The sequence below is a fragment of the Garra rufa genome, chromosome 6, assembly GCF_049309525.1.
Source record: "Garra rufa chromosome 6, GarRuf1.0, whole genome shotgun sequence".
Lineage (NCBI taxonomy): Eukaryota > Metazoa > Chordata > Actinopteri > Cypriniformes > Cyprinidae > Garra > Garra rufa.
This window is the reverse complement of record NC_133366.1, coordinates 13,348,929-13,366,901: the sequence shown is the minus strand read 5'-3', so window position 1 is coordinate 13,366,901 and position 17,973 is coordinate 13,348,929. Positions and strand designations below refer to the sequence as shown.

At 43.2% G+C, this 17,973-nt stretch overlaps 1 protein-coding gene across 1 annotated transcript; it reads right to left on the bottom strand.

The window, feature by feature from the left end:
* Positions 1-1,805: 1,805 nt before the first annotated feature.
* On the bottom strand, positions 1,806-8,589 carry gnrhr4 (gonadotropin releasing hormone receptor 4). The gene is made up of 3 exons (XM_073841917.1): positions 8,025-8,589; positions 5,375-5,579; positions 1,806-2,580 (listed from the first exon to the last, which is right to left on the bottom strand). The coding sequence occupies exons 1-3, from the start codon at positions 8,571-8,573 to the stop codon at positions 2,114-2,116; spliced, it is 1,221 nt and encodes a 406-aa protein (XP_073698018.1). The 5' UTR covers positions 8,574-8,589; the 3' UTR covers positions 1,806-2,113.
* Between the last annotated feature and the right edge of the window lie 9,384 nt (positions 8,590-17,973).

Below are 17,973 nucleotides of genomic sequence, written 5' to 3'. Positions count from 1 at the left end.
TTACATTTACTGAAGAAATCTAGGTCATTAAGGCCTAAGTACACCCTGTAGTGACATGGTAAACACAAGAAGCACAACTAGAGGATGTCACGTGAATTTCTCAGAAACACACTCTCAGACATACAGCAATGATCATGGTTCTGTTGATTATAGGCATGTTTCAAGCACATAATGTCACATCAACAGAGATGATAGTATTCACCTGACATTAAAATGAGGAAAGCTTTACAGTTTGTCAGTCTCCAGTTGGACTTCAGTACCCTGTGACAAAAGAAGCACCTTCCCTGAGAAGTATGATGTAAACACATTCATGAGCAAGTCATGTGTCAATCAAACATCATTTTAAAGCTAAATAGTTGGTTGCAATTGCAAGGGACTTGATGGTGGTGTTGGCCTCAGTGCAATGCTATTTCATAAATTTGTTGGTATTTATAATGTGAAGTGTGGTTTTAGAGCACACACAGTATGTATGTTTGAATAGAGGAAAGTACATTGTTGATGTACTGACAGCATTTCCTTTGAGGAGGCAACGGAAGGCAGTGGCTCAAAATATTGGAAGAGAAAAAAAAATCATAGTAGAAAGATAAAACAACGCTAATATTACAAAATATAAAGAAACATTGTCCAACAGTGACACCAGGTAAAGTTACAGCTTGGTGGGGGGTAATTCACTTAAAAGGAGGCCACGCCTCCATCGCGATATGATTGGATATGAATGGTTATGTTCGGCTATGATTGGCTCGTGCGATAAATCCTGCCTCTTGTGTTCATGCACGTTCGCAAATCAGTGGTTTGGATTAACAATATAACTGCGTTAATGAGAAAACAAATTTAAGTAAGTAAACTACTCACACACTTGTACATAACCACTTGGTTACGTCAAAATAAGACTTAAACGTCATGAAAACATGATCTTTAGGGGTTTTTAGTGAGTAGTGAGTGAGTGAATTGAAAGTAATCTCAGACTGTGACCAATATTTGCCTAGCTTTGATGACTCTTTATCCGAAAAAATGTATTAAAACTATTAAAAAGAATAGGTGAACATAAGTTCACAAATAAAATATACTGTTTAAATTGTTACTGCCTTAAGTTAACATTTTGGAATAATTGTAAAATGCTTTAAAACACTAACTAGTTGGGATTCACACTTGGCTTTAATAATAGAATACTGTTTACATTGTTAATGTAAAATATACATATATATGGTGGATTTTTTGATGAGTAGAAAAACTGAATACAAAGGATTCATAAAGATTTTCACAATTAAAATGCTGTGCATTTGTAAACATGTTCACATTTTAGATTCTGTCAGTATATCCATATTGTACATTTCATCCTACATCAAAACATACAAAAAATGTATGTGTAAACACCATAAATATGGATTTGTATGAGCTATGAGTTCAGGCTGCCCAGTAATACTAGCCCAGACTTCAAATGCAAGATCTCTTGAGGCTGGTTGGTGTCTGAATCCATCCAATAAGAAGTCTACACATTAAATACCATCTCAAGGGTCTGGGTTAAAATTCCTGAAAAGGTACGACTGAATGCTTCCAATTAACACCAGAAAATTATTCAAGAAGCAGACACGAATTTGCATTTGTAATATCTCAAAACGCCAAATCCACACATCTTATTTGTTTGTAGATGAAACTAATTTCTTCAGCAATTCAAGAGCGATGCCCTTTGTGGTAGCAGGTGGAGATGTTGATCTACTTGGATTTGTATGAGATGGTAAAAAAACCTCTTGATGTAAATGACATTTCAACAAAAGCCACAAGTAGGAAAGGTCTAATTAATGTACAGGAAAAAAAACAAATGATTGGCGTGTTTAGTAAAGAGCAAGTGATTACAAAACTTAATCACCTGTATCAGGAAAATAGATGGGTATTAAATATAACTGAGTAATTGAGGCAGCTCATCAGTGAATGATTCAAAAGATGCGCACTCTTGGGCTCATTTTGAATCTAGCTAATGCCGTTGAGGAGAACAGGCTGGAGTGGGTTGTTGTCTCATTGTTCTTGCAAGCAGCTAGACAGCCGGTACAAGGCCTGCCTTGTCACATCCGTATCTCTAATCAAGTGACACTTTCAAGGCTAGATTGGTAGGGCACTACTCCTTGTTTTTACTGTCAGCTGGCTTCTTATCGTCCCCACCCACCGTATTCTGCTCCGGGTCAGCTCTTGGACTTGTCTGGGTCACTCTTTTCATGCGAAACGGGGATGGTGAGCATTTCAATGAGCCCGTCATGATGGAATTATTCTCTGACTCTGTGAGTACAACCGCGTTGCGACAGTAGTGCTTCAGTCCTTTGCGAAAATGGATGGTGAAGAGTCCATAAGTGATGGGATCCAGAATTGCATTAAACAGTCCAAAAATAAACAGTATGTGAGTGAGTGAATGAGAAACTGTCTCTTCTAAATCCTCAGGAAGAAACCAGTACCAGAGACCAAGCAAGTAGTACGGCGTCCAGCAGACTATGAAAGACGTCACTATGACTATGCTCATTTTCAACGTCCTCATGCGGGCCTTTGGGATGTTGCTGTTGGAACGCCGTAAGTGAACTTCCTTTGAAGATACTGTGAAATCAAGAAAATCTTGTTAATAACTTTAAATTGTTTTACTTTATTACTGTATACGTATACGTAAAAGATAGTTCTATCATGACAACTCTCTGAAGATTTTAGCATGGTAATGGATATGACAATGTTAATGGATTTGGTCTTGGCAGAATGCATACGCCAATACGCTGCTGTGGGTATTTAAGACATACTGCTGCTGCGCAAATAACATTTATAATAACCCGTGGCAGATCTACACAGGTAGAGCTGGGGAGGTGGAGGGTTTCAGAGGAACTCTCTCAAGAGGAATCGACTCCTCATTCAGAGGTGTTTTCAGTTCAACAAAGCTTATCAATGGGTGCCTCTTAAACGGAAGGCTGCTTTCTACAAAGGCTGCATATATCAGCTGTTACAATATCAAACATTCCTAAAGTTTGATCCAAGAAAATAAACTGAATGAAAACGATTCGGTGCTGAGCTCGTCCGAGTTTGAGGATGCAGCCTTGAGAAGCACCCATTAATTCGCCTCATGCATGGTAATAATGATTAGAAGTGTGATTCATTTCCACAAAAAAGGTTCTTTCAGATCGTTTTAATGAACCACTTTAAAAAAAAAAAATTACGGTGGAACTGGCTTATATTTTCCACAATTTTGAGCGCTGCAAGAAAGAATAGATGACATGATTGAGTCTTGATCTTATTTCCATCTTTTTTAAAAATTCTATTTTTTAACCTTTCTATCTTCATGGGCAATGCAGACAAAATTACAACTTAAAATCAATCAGAGCTACAGAAATGTATCATAATTTTCACAAAAAAAGCTTTATATTATGAGAAGGCAACTTTCTATGACCTTTATATCCAGCAGTCATGACGAAATTAGGTTCTTACAATTTAAAAAGCAGGAATCGAAAAATAATCAAAAACAACAGTGAGGAATCGATTCTTGGAATCCAATCCCATTGATTCCAGAAACAGGAATTGTACTTGATTCTGCCATTTTTGGAATAGAGTTTGATTCTGATTCCTGGTTCTGCCCTACTAAAATATAATATAAGACCCCACTGACTTTATTAGTCTGAACAAAAAACACTGAGACACTTTTTCAAAATCTCTTTCTTTTGTGTTCCACATACCGGTCAAACAGGTTTGGAACAACATGAGGGTGAGTAAACGACTTTTCATTTTGGAGTGAACTATCTTTCATTTTGGATTTTTTTAAACTTTTCTTTACATTCCAATGCATAATATACTCAATTGCTACATTTCAGAAAACCATTAATTGTTATTTTCAGTGAAAATAATAATAATAATCAAGACCTGAAAATAATCCTACCTGAATTTACCCCCTGGATCTTTTTTGCAAGATGTGAAATACGTACCAATAATTACATAACACTGCAGTTTCCAACAAAAATTAACACTAGAGGCAGTAAACTGCAAGCACTTGCAATCGTTTTCATACACAGTTATGATTACATATGTTTCGCTTTCCAGGCATAACAAGTTTGCTCAGTAGGCATGAAATTGAACTTAGGATGTGGAATCCCTGGGTACAAATCCCGTAAAACATCATTTTACAATGAAAGAGTGTCACATTCCCTTTGGTTATACTGTCGGGTAGGTTTAGGTGTAGTGCAGATGGTACATTATTTTAAAAAGTCACAGAGCTTTAGAGTTACAGCGCCACTTAACGGACATTTCAAGTCAGTGCTGCGGTGTACAAAACTAATGTCACATAAAATGTACCATATGTACATTCATCTGTTCCAGGGGAGAAAAAACGAACACTCTTTTAGACCCACTCATTGGACATTTCACATCGAATATGTCACAAAATGTACATGGCAGTACATTATTTCTTGTCTTGCGTAAAAGTTCCCACAAGTACGTTTTCTTTTAATCTTTCATTTTAACCAATTCTTTTCAGTGAACCTGTTGATTTGGTTCACAAATGGTACTGAATGATTAATTTGTGAGTTCGAATTTTTGATCTAAGTGACCCTTCGCAAAGACTTTGATTGACAGGCGATCTGACCAATCATAATGTAGAATCTGCTATTTTTGTCTGACAAACAAACCAGACAGGAGAGTAAATTACCCTCGCTCGATAAGAACTTGAAAAACTGTTTTTATTGATGTCTTTGAAACAAGACGGTTGAAACAAAATATCTTATGTTCATTTATGTTTATTTTGTGCTATAACTAGTAAAGAGGAATAGATGATTGGTTCACGTGACGCTTGAACTGAGGCTCTACAGAAGGGTTCCTCAAATCTTCCCCTGGAGGGCCAATGCGCTGCAGAGGTTAGCTCCAACCCTAATCAAACTAACCTACCTGTGATTCTCAAATGATCCTGAAGACCTTGATTAGCATTCTCAGGTGTGTTTGATTAGGATTAGAGCTAAACTCTGCAGGAAAATTGATCTCGTGGGCCAGATTTGAGGATCCCTGCTCTACTGTAATCTGTCACAACACATTAAAGAGCCACAAAACGGTATTTATTGTTTGAGTTTCTTAAAAAAAAGACAAAAGCTGAGACTGTGTTTCATACCAAAAGTAACTGCTTTGTCTTCTTTGCTCCACAATGTATTTTTCGCGGTAGATTTTTGCGAAGGGTCAATTGCTGCAGTTAATAACTCACTGATTCAGAGTTATACTTTGACTGAAGTAATATTTTGTAAAGCTTTTAATTTCAGTCACTGAAAATGACATTTCGAAAGCCTATATTTTGAACACGCTGATTCATACAGTGATGTAACATTGCCCTCTATGTATGTAACATGAGCTTTTCAAATGTAATTCCACCTACTGTTTCCTTTAGTCATCCTTCGAGAGATCTCCACCAAGATCCTTGTGTAGCAGCAGATCATGATGGCCAGAGGTATCAGAAAGAGGCAAATGAAAGTAAACATATTGTAGATGGTCTCCTGCCAGTGTTTGACAAAGCTCCCTCGAGTGGTGCACTGAGTGAAATTGGCTGGCACCGTGATGGTCACATTGTGAAACAGGAACATCTGTTGGAGAATTCAGCAGGTCCGCAGATTACAATCACAACTACTTTTTGTTACCTTTAAATACCTTCAAAATGCATAATGAAATGAAAATTCGCTTTATATTTGTTCACTCTGAGGCCATCAGAGATGGAGATGAGTCTCTTTATCAGTACAGATTAATAATGACTATAATGACTAATTGTGCCTTTCTGCCCTGAACTCTAAGTGACTGTTAAATGCTAAATGTTATACACATCTACAGCCAACTAATCAAGGGCACACTGTCAGCTGTGCAAATTCAATGTGGCATAAATCCCCTTCAGCAAAAGGCTCAATGTTCCCAGGATCAGTCTTTTGGAGAAAATTTCATAAATATTATGATGCCAGACTCCATATTATGATTCCCAAATGACAAATGAAGAGTGGCAGAGCCAATGGTGACATACAAACTGAAGCCATCTGTCTGTTTATGCCTCAGAAATGATTCACAAAAACAAATGACAACAAAATATCCAGTATAACCCGTGGTGACCTTGTATCTCCTACCATATCTGTCTGAAATTACCTCATTTAGATACAGTCTGCTATGTCATAACAATGTGTTACACTGTGGACTTCTGGAGCTCGTAATATACCCTCATTCTTTTACTTGAGTGACCCATCATCAGCCTCCTCTAAACTTGGAAGCACACTGATTTTAAACGCTCTACTTCATCAGGAGGAGCAAATAAAGAGGTCCCGGCATTTATTACTTCAACTGCAGAGCGTTTTAAAACGTGCACGCCTCCTCTGATTGAGAATCAGCCTTTTATTAACACTCATTTCAGTAATTCATGCCGCTTTCATCTTTATCTTTTTAGATACTGTAACTGAAGGTCGTGGAGCGTTTCTCCAGTATTGGGTTTGAGGGTGATTTGTGACTCATTTAAGAAACATGTAAAATTTCAAAACATCTGATTGACTTACAAACCGCACAATTTATCCTTTTGTGTGTGTGTAATGTTGAGTAATGTGTCTCAGTGAGCGTCAGTCATTATGTTAAATCTGAGGTGAAATTAAAGGGCTGATGAGAGCGTGTACTGTAATTGCCGAACTAATCTAACGTCTATGAATTTTACAACACTTTCTAGCTCTGATTCTAATTTAACAACTGGTCTAGGGAGAATGCTGAATGCGAAATAAGTTGCTGATTTAAGACATATGGTTTTCAGCATGATCTAAAAGACAATCTGGCCAGAGAATAAAGATGTTACAGTAAAACATTCTGTCATTATTACAAAACTGTAATGACTTTCTTCTTCTGTGAGACACAAAAGGAGACAGTATGCAGAATGTTCATGCTGCTTTTTTCTATACAGAATTATGAAATCGTATGGTGATCTGATCAACTTCCAAAAAATTACAAGAAATACATTACCAGTCAAAAGTTTGTGGACAGTACGATTTTTAATGCTTTTAAAGGAGTAGTTCACTTTCAGAACAAAAATTTACAGATAATGTACTCACCCCCTTGTCATCCAAGATGTTCATGTCTTTCTTTCTTCAATCGTAAAGAAATGGTGTTTTTTAAGGAAAACATTTCAGGATTTTTTGGATAAGTGTTACTTAAACAGCATATTAGAATGATTTTTGAAGGATCATGTGACACTGAAGACTGAAGTAATGATGTTGAAAATGTAGCTGTGATCATAAGAATAAATTACATTTTAAAATATATTCAAATAGAAAGCAGTTATTTTAAATAGTAAATATATTTCACAATATTACTGCTTTTGCTGTATTTTGGATCAAATAAATGCAGGCTTGGTGAGCAGAAGAGACTTCTTTAAAAAACTTTTGACTGGTAGTGTATATGCAGTACCATAGAGGTCCATATATGGTACCTTTCTGTTTCCCACCATCACGGCTTTCATGTCTTTTGTGATGATTTCAATATACGCATATTCAAATTCAGTGCATTCATTGCGATGTATGTGTAATATGGCATCAGTGACATTAAGCGTGGTGTGAAATGGCATATTATGTAAATGAGATAAATGAGTTGTCAGGAATGATACATTGCACACATGCATTGAATAGAAAAGGGCAGTTTGGACATTCTGTTAAATAACTTTTTTTGTATTCCACCGGTCTGGAGCAACAAGAAGAGAGTAAATGATGACAGGATTTTCATTTTGGGTGAACCATCTGTTTTAAAAACTGTTTAGCACATTTCTTAAATGCATTTTCCTTTCCAAAGTGAATGAATTTGTGGTTTAAAATTAGATGAAGTATGAAAAATATGAATATTTGAAGTCTGAGCTCAAGAAGGCAAGTCGTTAAACCTCCTGTCGTTTTCATTTTGATCTCTCTACTTGATTTAGGGTGTAACGGTAGACTGTGGGGGTTCTGGTGAATTCAGGTAATGTGGCATATGGTGATAAGACACAATGAAAAACATGAAAAATCACTCAAGCAGCTCCTCACCTGAGGGACAGAGAGAACAACACTCATCGCCCAGGCCACGCACAGCATTATTTTGTTCTTCTTCTTAGCCTTATTGATGGCCAGGGGGTTGAGAATGGCCGACTGCCTGTCCAGGCTTATGACCACAGTCACAAACGCGCAGGAGTACATAGCCACGAGCTTCAGAAACATTAGCAATCTGCAAGCCAGATCCCCCGCCAACCACTGAACCGTGATGTTCCAAGCCGCATCCACGGGCATCACGATGAAAGTCACCAGCAGGTCAGCAACGGTGAGGTTTATGATTAAAATTCGTACGTGAGATTTGCGCTTGTTGTTGGTGCTGGCAGCCCACAGCACCGAGAGGTTGCACACAGCTGACACCGCGCAAAGCGTGAAGGTAATTATCACCCTCACTTTGGCTGCCATGGAAAAAGTGGGCAGCTGCAATGCCGCTTCACCTGTGCTATTGTTACACGTGGGCAAGGTGTAGTCACAGCTACCGTTCAAAGCATCTGCAGTCAGCTGGTGAAACATGATGTTCTCAGATGTTGGGGAGCTGTCATTCATCACTGAAGAGCGAAAGTGTTTGCTGCATTCGCGCCGCTACCTGCTGCACAATGAGGCTCACAGACGATTCATCATGATCCAGGGGAGGAGACTGCGATAGTGCCTGGAAATCTTCTTTATTTGATAGTACTAGAGTGAGGGGGGGGGGGGGGAAGCATGTTTTGTGTGTGTGTTTGTAGAACAATGGTGCATTTCACAAATACCAACAAATGTTAATGGATGAAAACAAATGTACTATCATAAAGCAAAGTGATGTTTAAGTGCATCTTTTAATGCTAAAAAAAAAGCTAAAACACTGCATACACTCTTAAAAAAAGATTCTTTATTGGCATCGATGGTTCCATGAGTCCATATATCTATGGAACCTTTCAAATGCAAAAAAGGTTCTTTGTAGTGGAAAAGGTTCTTTAGATTTAAAAAAAATATTATTCAAAATGGTTCTTTTAAGAACTGTTCACTGAAAGGAAAACCAAAAATGGTTCTTTTCTGGTATCACTGCAAAAACAACCCTTTTAGAGACTATTTTTAAGAGTGTATCTTTAAGTTCACTATAAAAACGATTTTTCTAAGTTGTATATAAGACATCTGAGTACGTTTAATTCAGTGTGTAACTTATCGTATCTTTGCAATTGTTCGTAAACATTTCTACAATTTTTTTTTCCTTTCTATCTGCTGGCTTTAGAATATCCCTTACGAAAACCATGGTATCATTATAGTAAAAGTGTGTTAACCATGTTTGTTTTGCGTATTGTTTACCCTTTGTACTAAAAATACCACGGTTAAACTATGGTTAGTACAGCAAAACAATGCTTACTTTGTGGTTACCATGGTTTAACTGCGGTTTTAGTTTTATTTGTGGTAAAACCATTGTTAATTTTCGTAAGGGATGCATTAAAACTCGCCTATGTATTTTAATGTCTTTATTCTAATAAAAACAGGTCATTTTCGGTCTTACCTGTCACACCTCTTACGGAAAGATCGCTTAGAGCATTAGAAGAAATCCAATGACCTTGAAACAAGTTGTTTGTACATCTCATTGACTTAAAAACCTTGGTTAATTCGAATCATCCATCATTTCTAAAATCCGATCTTCAAATTCAAATGTTGTTCTTCTCAAACACTTTTCCAGACAGATGAGCAGTCATCCAACAAGACACCTGTTCGCAAGGTGACATTCGTCTTGGTGAGAGAAGTTCTTCGGTCTGATTTGTAACTAAAAAGGCACCTCTACTTTTCCAAAGAAATTGCAGTTGAACCGAGCTAAAATAGTCTGTAAAGAGTTTCAGAAATACTAATCAGTCCATATCTTAGACTGCATCCTCAGTGCTTTCTTTTCCAGTTGTTCGAGTGAAGTATGTCCGTGTGTGTGTCTCCTTCACTCTGGCGCATCTCTTGCTTCCACGGACTTTCCACCTCTTAATTCCCTTGCGCGTCACTTGACAACACCCGCGCTCCCGCGCTCGCTCTCGCAGCGCGTGGCAGTCTGAACTGTCATCACGTAGGGCAGCTGTGTTGCAGTTATCCATGTTTTAGGAAGATACATTCGGTAATTTCATCTAAACTAGAGGGAGAATCACTGGGATGGGAGGGGGAGGGTTTCTCTCGGGATTTGAATCCTCCACTCCGAAGGACATAAAAAAAGTTATTATGCAGAGGAGTTTTAATTATGCATACGGTTTCATTGGCATTTCAAACATAATTTTAGTAAACACAAAGATTAGATTACAAATTGGTTGGCGCGTATATTCACGCTGTGCCAAACATATGTTCACAAATCGAACTGGAAATCACCTGGGGAGGTTGCTATAGCAACAGCACGCGTTCCAGCGGTTCGATAAAACGTACTCGGTTACTAACGTAACCTCGGTTCTCTCTAGAGAGGGAACGAGTACTGCGTAAGAAGTATCTTACGCTAGGGGAAAATCCTTTTCTGCGAGATATTGAAGCCAAAAATTATCCTTAATTTTGAAATAATGTAAAGCGCGTTGCAGCAGCATACAGACATAGGCGAAACAGCTTGCGCGCCTATTGGCTGCTCTGCGGCAACTGCAGCAGCCTATTAGAGCGAGGCCTGACGCGACGCCAGATCCAATGGGGGCATTTTGCGCCCTTTGCGTCGCTTCGCGCCCTTTTCGTAGCTTCCCGCCTAAAAGGGCGTGGTCTAGACCTATAAATATCGCTCATAGGCAGCTATTATCTGGTTTTTCATCATCAAAGCAACCAGAGCGTGCGCATGCACGGCAAGATACGCAGTACTCGTTCCCTCTCTAGAGAGAACCGAGGTTACGTTAGTAACCGAGTACGTTCTCTTACAAGAGGGAACGAGTACTGCGTAAGAAGTATCTTACGCTAGGGGACCCAGTGTAAAACGCCGTGCATGCTGAGATCTGACACCAAAGACCCAAGGGCGAAAGCCCGGGGTTCATACAGTTCATAATCACCTATGGAACTCACAGGGAGTCCGGGGAAGAGGGAGGGGCAATGCCGCACTCTTCCACATAGTGCAGCGTCACTCAGACGCTAAGTAAACGTACATACAGGGCGGGGTTACGGCCTGAGCTGACGTAAGAATAAGGGTCTTCACACAGTTTGCTCAGACACATCTTGTGCTATCACTTTCACTGTCGACCCTAGAGCTGTGCTCAGTAGACGCAGCATTCCGAGCTGATAACATCAGGTCAGACAACACTGAACATCTAGACTGACAGCAATCTGGCCTGTAAGGCGGGAACCTCCAGGTTGTAAAACCTTATAAATGTAGACGGAGAGGCCCAGCCCGCCGCCGTACAAATATCTTGCAAGGCAATCCCACTCGACCACGCCCACGATGAGGCCACGCCCCTCGTGGAATGTGCTCTGACACCTAGCGGGCACTGCATGCCCTTGGAAGCAAGCATATGCCAACGCAATAGCATCAACTATCCATCTGGATAAGCTCTGTTTCGACGCGGCCAGTCCCTTGGGACGCCCGTAAAACGAAACAAAAAGCTGCTCTGTCTGTCTAAAAGCAGACGAGCGAGACACGTAAGCTCGTAATGCCCTGACTGGGCATAGGAGGCTCGCGTCCGTTTCCTCATCATTGACCGGTAGGGCTGACAGCGCGATGACCTGTGCCCTAAACGGTGTGTTGAGGGATTTTGGAACGTAACCATGTTTGTGTTTGAGTATGACTTTAGAGTCATTAGGTCCAAATTCCATGCACGTCGCGCTCACAGAGAGTGCGTGCAAATCCCCTATGCGCTTCACTGAAGCGAGAGCCAGCAGAAACACGGTCTTAAGAGACAGGTATTTCAAATCAATAGTCTGCAGAGGCTCGAATGGTCCACCTTTCATGGCCTCTAGTACCACAGAAAGGTCCCATACGGGGACTGTGGGAGGTCTGGGGGGATTTAGTCTTCTAGCTCCCTTCAGGAAGCGAATAACTAAATCGTTCCTTCCTATTGACTGACCTAGCGTTGTGCTCGAGAACGCTGTTATGGCCGCCACATAGACTTTGAGCGTGGACGGGGTTCTGCCCTTGTCCAGCAGCTCTTGTAGAAAGGAAAGCACCTCCATCACACCACAGTTAGTGGGTGACGAGCCGCGAGCTGCGCACCAGCCCGAAAACACTGACCATTTTGAGGAATAGAGCCGTCTCGTAGACGGGGCTCTAGCCTGCGTGATCGTGTTTAATAGTCCTTTAGGGAGTTCATCATATATTCGCTGGTGGCCCAGACATGAAGGGACCACAGCTCTGGGTGAGGATGCCAAATCGAGCCGCTGGCCTGAGAGAGAAGGACTCTCCTCACTGGTATCGGCCACGGGACAGTGCTCGTCAGCTGCATCAGCGCTGGGAACCAGGGCTGGTTTTCCCAAAACGGCGTTATCAGCAGTATTGAACATCCTTTTTCGCTGACCCTCTCTATCACCTGAGGTAGGAGAGAGACGGGGGGAAAAGCATAGAGATGACGGCGGGGCCATTCGTGGGCCAGCGCGTCTCTGCTTTTTGAGTAAAATTCCAGACAGTGAGCGTTGTTCGGAGACGCAAACAGGTCTACTTCCGCTCTGCCGAATTTCTTCCACAGTAGTTGTACTGTCTGTGGGTGTAGAGACCATTCGCCTGCTGGAACATTGTTCCTGGACAGTCTGTCTGGCCCTATGTTTAGAAGCCCCGGCACATGCGCTGCTTTCAGCGAGCGCAGGTTGCGCTGAGCCCATACCAGGAGGCGTTCTGCAAGTCTGTATAGGTTTTTGGACCTGAGACCGCCCTGGCGATTTATATAGGAAACCACTGACATGTTGTCCGAGCGGACTAATACATGGTTTCCTTTTATTTGGGGACAGAAGCGCATCAGCGCGTTCTGTACTGCCAACATTTCGAGGCAGTTGATATGCAGGAGCTTTTCCCGTTCTGACCACTGGCCAAAAGACGGTCTGCCCTCGAGCAGAGCCCCCCATCCCGAGGTGGACGCGTCCGTAGACACCACTTTTATTCTCGAGGAAGTCCCCAGGCTTACACCTAACTGGTACCAGTCGATTGCTCTCCACGGATTCAGGGCTGTGACACATTACTGATTGACCGTGATACGAAGCCGACCGGGCGCCCACGCTTGACGCGGGACGTGCGCTTTCTGCCAGAACTGCAGTGGGCGCATACATAGCAGACCCAGCTGCAGAACTGATGACGCTGAGGCCATGAGACCCAGCATTTTCTGAAATTTTTTGAGCGGGACAGACGCGCCGCAGCGGAACGAGCCCGCTGTGCGCTGAATGTCTGCTGCGCGCTGTGGTGACAGCCGCGCTATCATTGACAGCGAGTCCAATTCTGTGCCCAGGAAGGAAGTTTTCTGACTGGGGGATAGTGAGCTCTTCGCCCAATTGACTCTGAGACCCAAATTCTCGAGGTGATCGAGTAACATGGTCGTATGCTGTACAAGCACTGAGCGAGACTGCGCTAGAATCAGCCAATCGTCCAAATAGTTCAGTATGCGCACGCCTTTCAGTCTGAGAGGAACGAGCGCTGAGTCCATGCACTTCGTAATGTACGGGGTGCCTGGGACAAACCGAACGGCAGGACTGTGTACTGATATGCCTGGCCCTCGAAGGCGAGTCTCAAAAATCGCCTGTGACGTGACGCTATCTGTATTTGAAAATACGCGTCTTTCAGATCCATTGACACGAACCAGTCTCCTTGGCGAACTTGCGCGAGGATTTTTCTGGTCGTGAGCATCCTGAACCGACGCTTCACCAACGCTTTGTTCAGTTGCCTTAGATCTAATATGGGTCTGTGACCCCCGTCTTTTTTCGGTACCAGGAAATATCTGCTGTACAGCCTCCCTTCGCTTTGAGCTTGAGAAAGGGGCTCTATGACCCCTTTGCTCAATAGTTTCGCCACTTCGGCTCGAAGCAGGTGTGCTGCTTCTGTCTGCATTGTGGTCTCGACGCGCGCTGTATAGCGGCGCGGACGTCGGTGAAACTGTAGCGAATAGCCTCCTTTTATAATGTCCAGCACCCATTTCGAGACCCCTGGAAGCTTTTCCAATGCGTTTGCATGAATAGCTAGAGGCTGAATACGAAGCGCGCTCCGTTCTTTCATTAACGGAGTGGTTTCGGTATGCTGTGGCACCAGAGACGTGCTCGTGACATTCGGGGCGTGGGGCACGCTGATAGCGGGAACTATTATGTCTGTGTGTGTATGTGGATGTGTGGCAACAGGCACATTTAACACACTGCAAACACCGTTCGCCTGCATACACGTTAGTTTCGTTTGTACAGAAACCTTTTGACGTGCATAATGTGATGTCTGTGAGCACTGTTAAGTGGACACGTTTACCACATGTGAAGCGCAATCGATCTGAGCCGATTTTATGTTCGCAGGGTCTGTATGACAGGTTGTGCTTGTGTGTAGAAATGAGCACTGGAGGAGTGGGCATTTTTGACTACACGTGAAACACCATCGGCCGTGGCCGGGACTCCAGAAAATACACTCTATTGGGGGTTTATCTGGGTAGCCGTGAAAACAACCTTTGTGTGCAGGCAAGCGGGCGACAGAACCGGCTTGTTGGCTGCAGCAAACACTGGAACAGTCACATTTAACACACTCCAAACATCGTTCGCTTGCATGGAGCGAATGCACGCTGATTTCATGCAAAACGTGCTCGTGATATTTGAGGCATGGGGCACGCTGATAGCGGGAACTATTATGTCTGTGTGTGGATGTGGCTGTGGGGCAGCGGGCACATTTAACACACTCCAAACAACGTTCGCCTGCGTAGAGCGAATGCACTTTTGGTTTCGTTTTCACAGAAACCGTTTGACGTGCATAATGTGGTGTCTGTGGCCACTGTGAAGCGGGCATATTTACCACGTGTGAAGCGCAATCGATCTGAGTCGATTTTATGTGCGCTGTGCTTGTATGTAGAGATGAGCACTGCTAGTGGGCATTCTTACACGTGAAACACCATCGGCCGTGGCCGGTTGTGAAGCGCAATCGATCTGTGTCGATTTTAAGTGCGCTGTGCTTGTGTGTAGAGATGAGCACTGCAGTGGGCATTCTTACACGTGAAACACCATCGGCCGTGGCCGGTTGTGAAGCGCAATCGATCTGTGTCGATTTTAAGTGCGCTGTGCTTGTGTGTAGAGATGAGCACTGCAGTGGGCATTCTTACACGTGAAACACCATCGGCCGTGGCCGGTTGTGAAGCGCAATCGATCTGTGTCGATTTTAAGTGCGCTGTGCTTGTGTGTAGAGATGAGCACTGCAGTGGGCATTCTTACACGTGAAACACCATCGGCCGTGGCCGGTTGTGAAGCGCAATCGATCTGTGTCGATTTTAAGTGCGCTGTGCTTGTGTGTAGAGATGAGCACTGCAGTGGGCATTCTTACACGTGAAACACCATCGGCCGTGGCCGGTTGTGAAGCGCAATCGATCTGTGTCGATTTTATGTGCGCTGTGCTTGTGTGTAACGTTAGAGATGAGCACTGGTTAGTGGGCATTCTTACGACACATGAAACACCATCGGCCGTGGCCGGGACACCAGACAATACACTTTATTGGGGGTTTATCTGTGTAGCCGTGGGAACGACTTTTGTGTGCAGGCAAACGGGCGACGGAGCCGGTTTGTTGGCTGCAGAAAACACTGGAACAGTCACATTTCCTGGAACTGGACGAGCGAATAACTTTGGTGGGGGTCCGGCAACAGCGGGACTCGTACACCGTCGTTTTCCCAGTTGTGCTAGGACGATTTCGGAGGCTCAGGTTTCAACTCAATCCTGGGCCGCGGGCCGCGTCTGGCGGGGCGGCGGCCAGACGAGAAAAACGTCAGAAAGCGTTAACCACGGGTGCCTCTCAGCAACGGTGAGAGACCATGTTACGCAGCGCTGACGCGGCTAGGCGGCGGCGAAGCAGGTTTGACGTCTGACGGCAAGCTTTAGAGGGGAGGGCCGACTTAGCACGCCGTCCAGCGGAGGGCAGACATAAGTGGGCTGCTATCGCCTCTTCTGAGCAGCATGCGCGTTCCTGCTTTGGCGGGAAACGGAAATCAGAAACCTCTTCCTCCTTCATGGCCCCCCTCGTCAGCGGCGTCGATGGAAGCGGTGGCAGACAGCGGCCGCTTTACGTCCGGAACAGAGGCTGACGAGGTCGATGAAGCAGGCGGGCGAACCGGCGAGCTTTGTCGGCTGGGGGAAGTGTCCGGGGCCCGCTGGGCACGGCGCTTTTTACGGCGCTACACCGCGGCGGGCGGGGGAGCAGTCTCAGTGAAGAAGGCAAGGCAAGTCCTCAGAGTCACCATTGGCATCTGCACGAGCCGTATGAAGGCATCTTTAAAAAGACGCTTTGCTCTTTTTAGAGAAACAGTGTGTATCGCAGCGGCGACACACACTGTAGATTATAAAGGATATAGGCGCCGGAAAGCGCAGCAGGAATGCACGGAAGGCGGCGTGGCCAGCAGCTTCAGTGGCTCGTCCCGCTGAGATGCTTGCAGTCAAACGGCGGCTTCTTATCCGGCTCCAGCGATGCGTGTGCTTCGCTTGAAGGATGAAAAATCAGATAATAGCTGCCTATGAGCGATATTTATAGGTCTAGACCACGCCCTTTTAGGCGGGAAGCTACGAAAAGGGCGCGAAGCGACGCAAAGGGCGCAAAATGCCCCCATTGGATCTGGCGTCGCGTCAGGCCTCGCTCTAATAGGCTGCTGCAGTTGCCGCAGAGCAGCCAATAGGCGCGCAAGCTGTTTCGCCTATGTCTGTATGCTGCTGCAACGCGCTTTACATTATTTCAAAATTAAGGATAATTTTTGGCTTCAATATCTCGCAGAAAAGGATTTTCCCCTAGCGTAAGATACTTCTTACGCAGTACTCGTTCCCTCTTGTAAGAGAACAAAAACTACTGTGTGGACGAAATAACGGATATTTTGACTGAAAACCATCGAGTCGAGGGGGAGTAAATGATGACATCGTTTTATTTCATCGTTATTATTAACGTGATTTATTGTTATATATATGAAAGAATATTGTTATATGAATACGAAAAGCTTTAAAGATAAAGCCGTGCGTTGACTGTAAGTAAAACTGACTGTAGTGCCATAACAGAAGAACTGGTAAAGAACAATTTGGTGCAGCTTTCAAGGTAAGTTTTTAGTTTCTACGTATTATTCTGAAACATAAAGTTGTAAAATGTGACCCTGGACCACAAAACTAATCATAAGTAGCATGGGCCAATAGCCAACAATACATTGTTCGGGTCAAAATGATCGTCAAAAATCATTAGGATATTAAGTAAAGATCATGCTCCACGAAGATATTTTGTAAATTTCATACTGTAAATATATTAAAACTTAATTTTTGATTAGTAATATGCATAGCTAAGAACTTCATTTTAGACAACTTTAAAGGCGATATCTCAGTATTTTGATTTATTTGCACCCTCAGATTCCAGGATCTCGGCCAAATATTGCCCTATCCTAACAAACATTAATATCAATCTTATTTATTCAGCTTTCAGATTATGTACAAAATTGACCCTTATTATTTGTTTGTGAAGAGTGAAGTCACTCGTTCATGTCTTTGTAGACGCTGTCATAAGCTGTACAGTGAGGCATGTAGATTTGATTAGAAAAAAATAGAGCACGATTTTGTCCACTAGGGGGCAGCCTTAAACAGGCTTGAACCAACATGTCAAATGACTAAATCTAGATGGAAGTAGTGTGTTCACAGTGGGTTGTCGCTCTGGTTGGTCTCAGAAGCTTGTTCCCGTAACTATGAGGGGAGATCTTCATCCTCCTCCTCTCAACTCCGGAGCACAGCATCAAAGACACCTTTCATCCTTCATCTGCACACCTCTGATCTCAGGCATGTCAAGTGCTCCTGTTACTATCCACCTTTAATGTCTGATTCAGGGTCAGGTTCGATCATGACTCA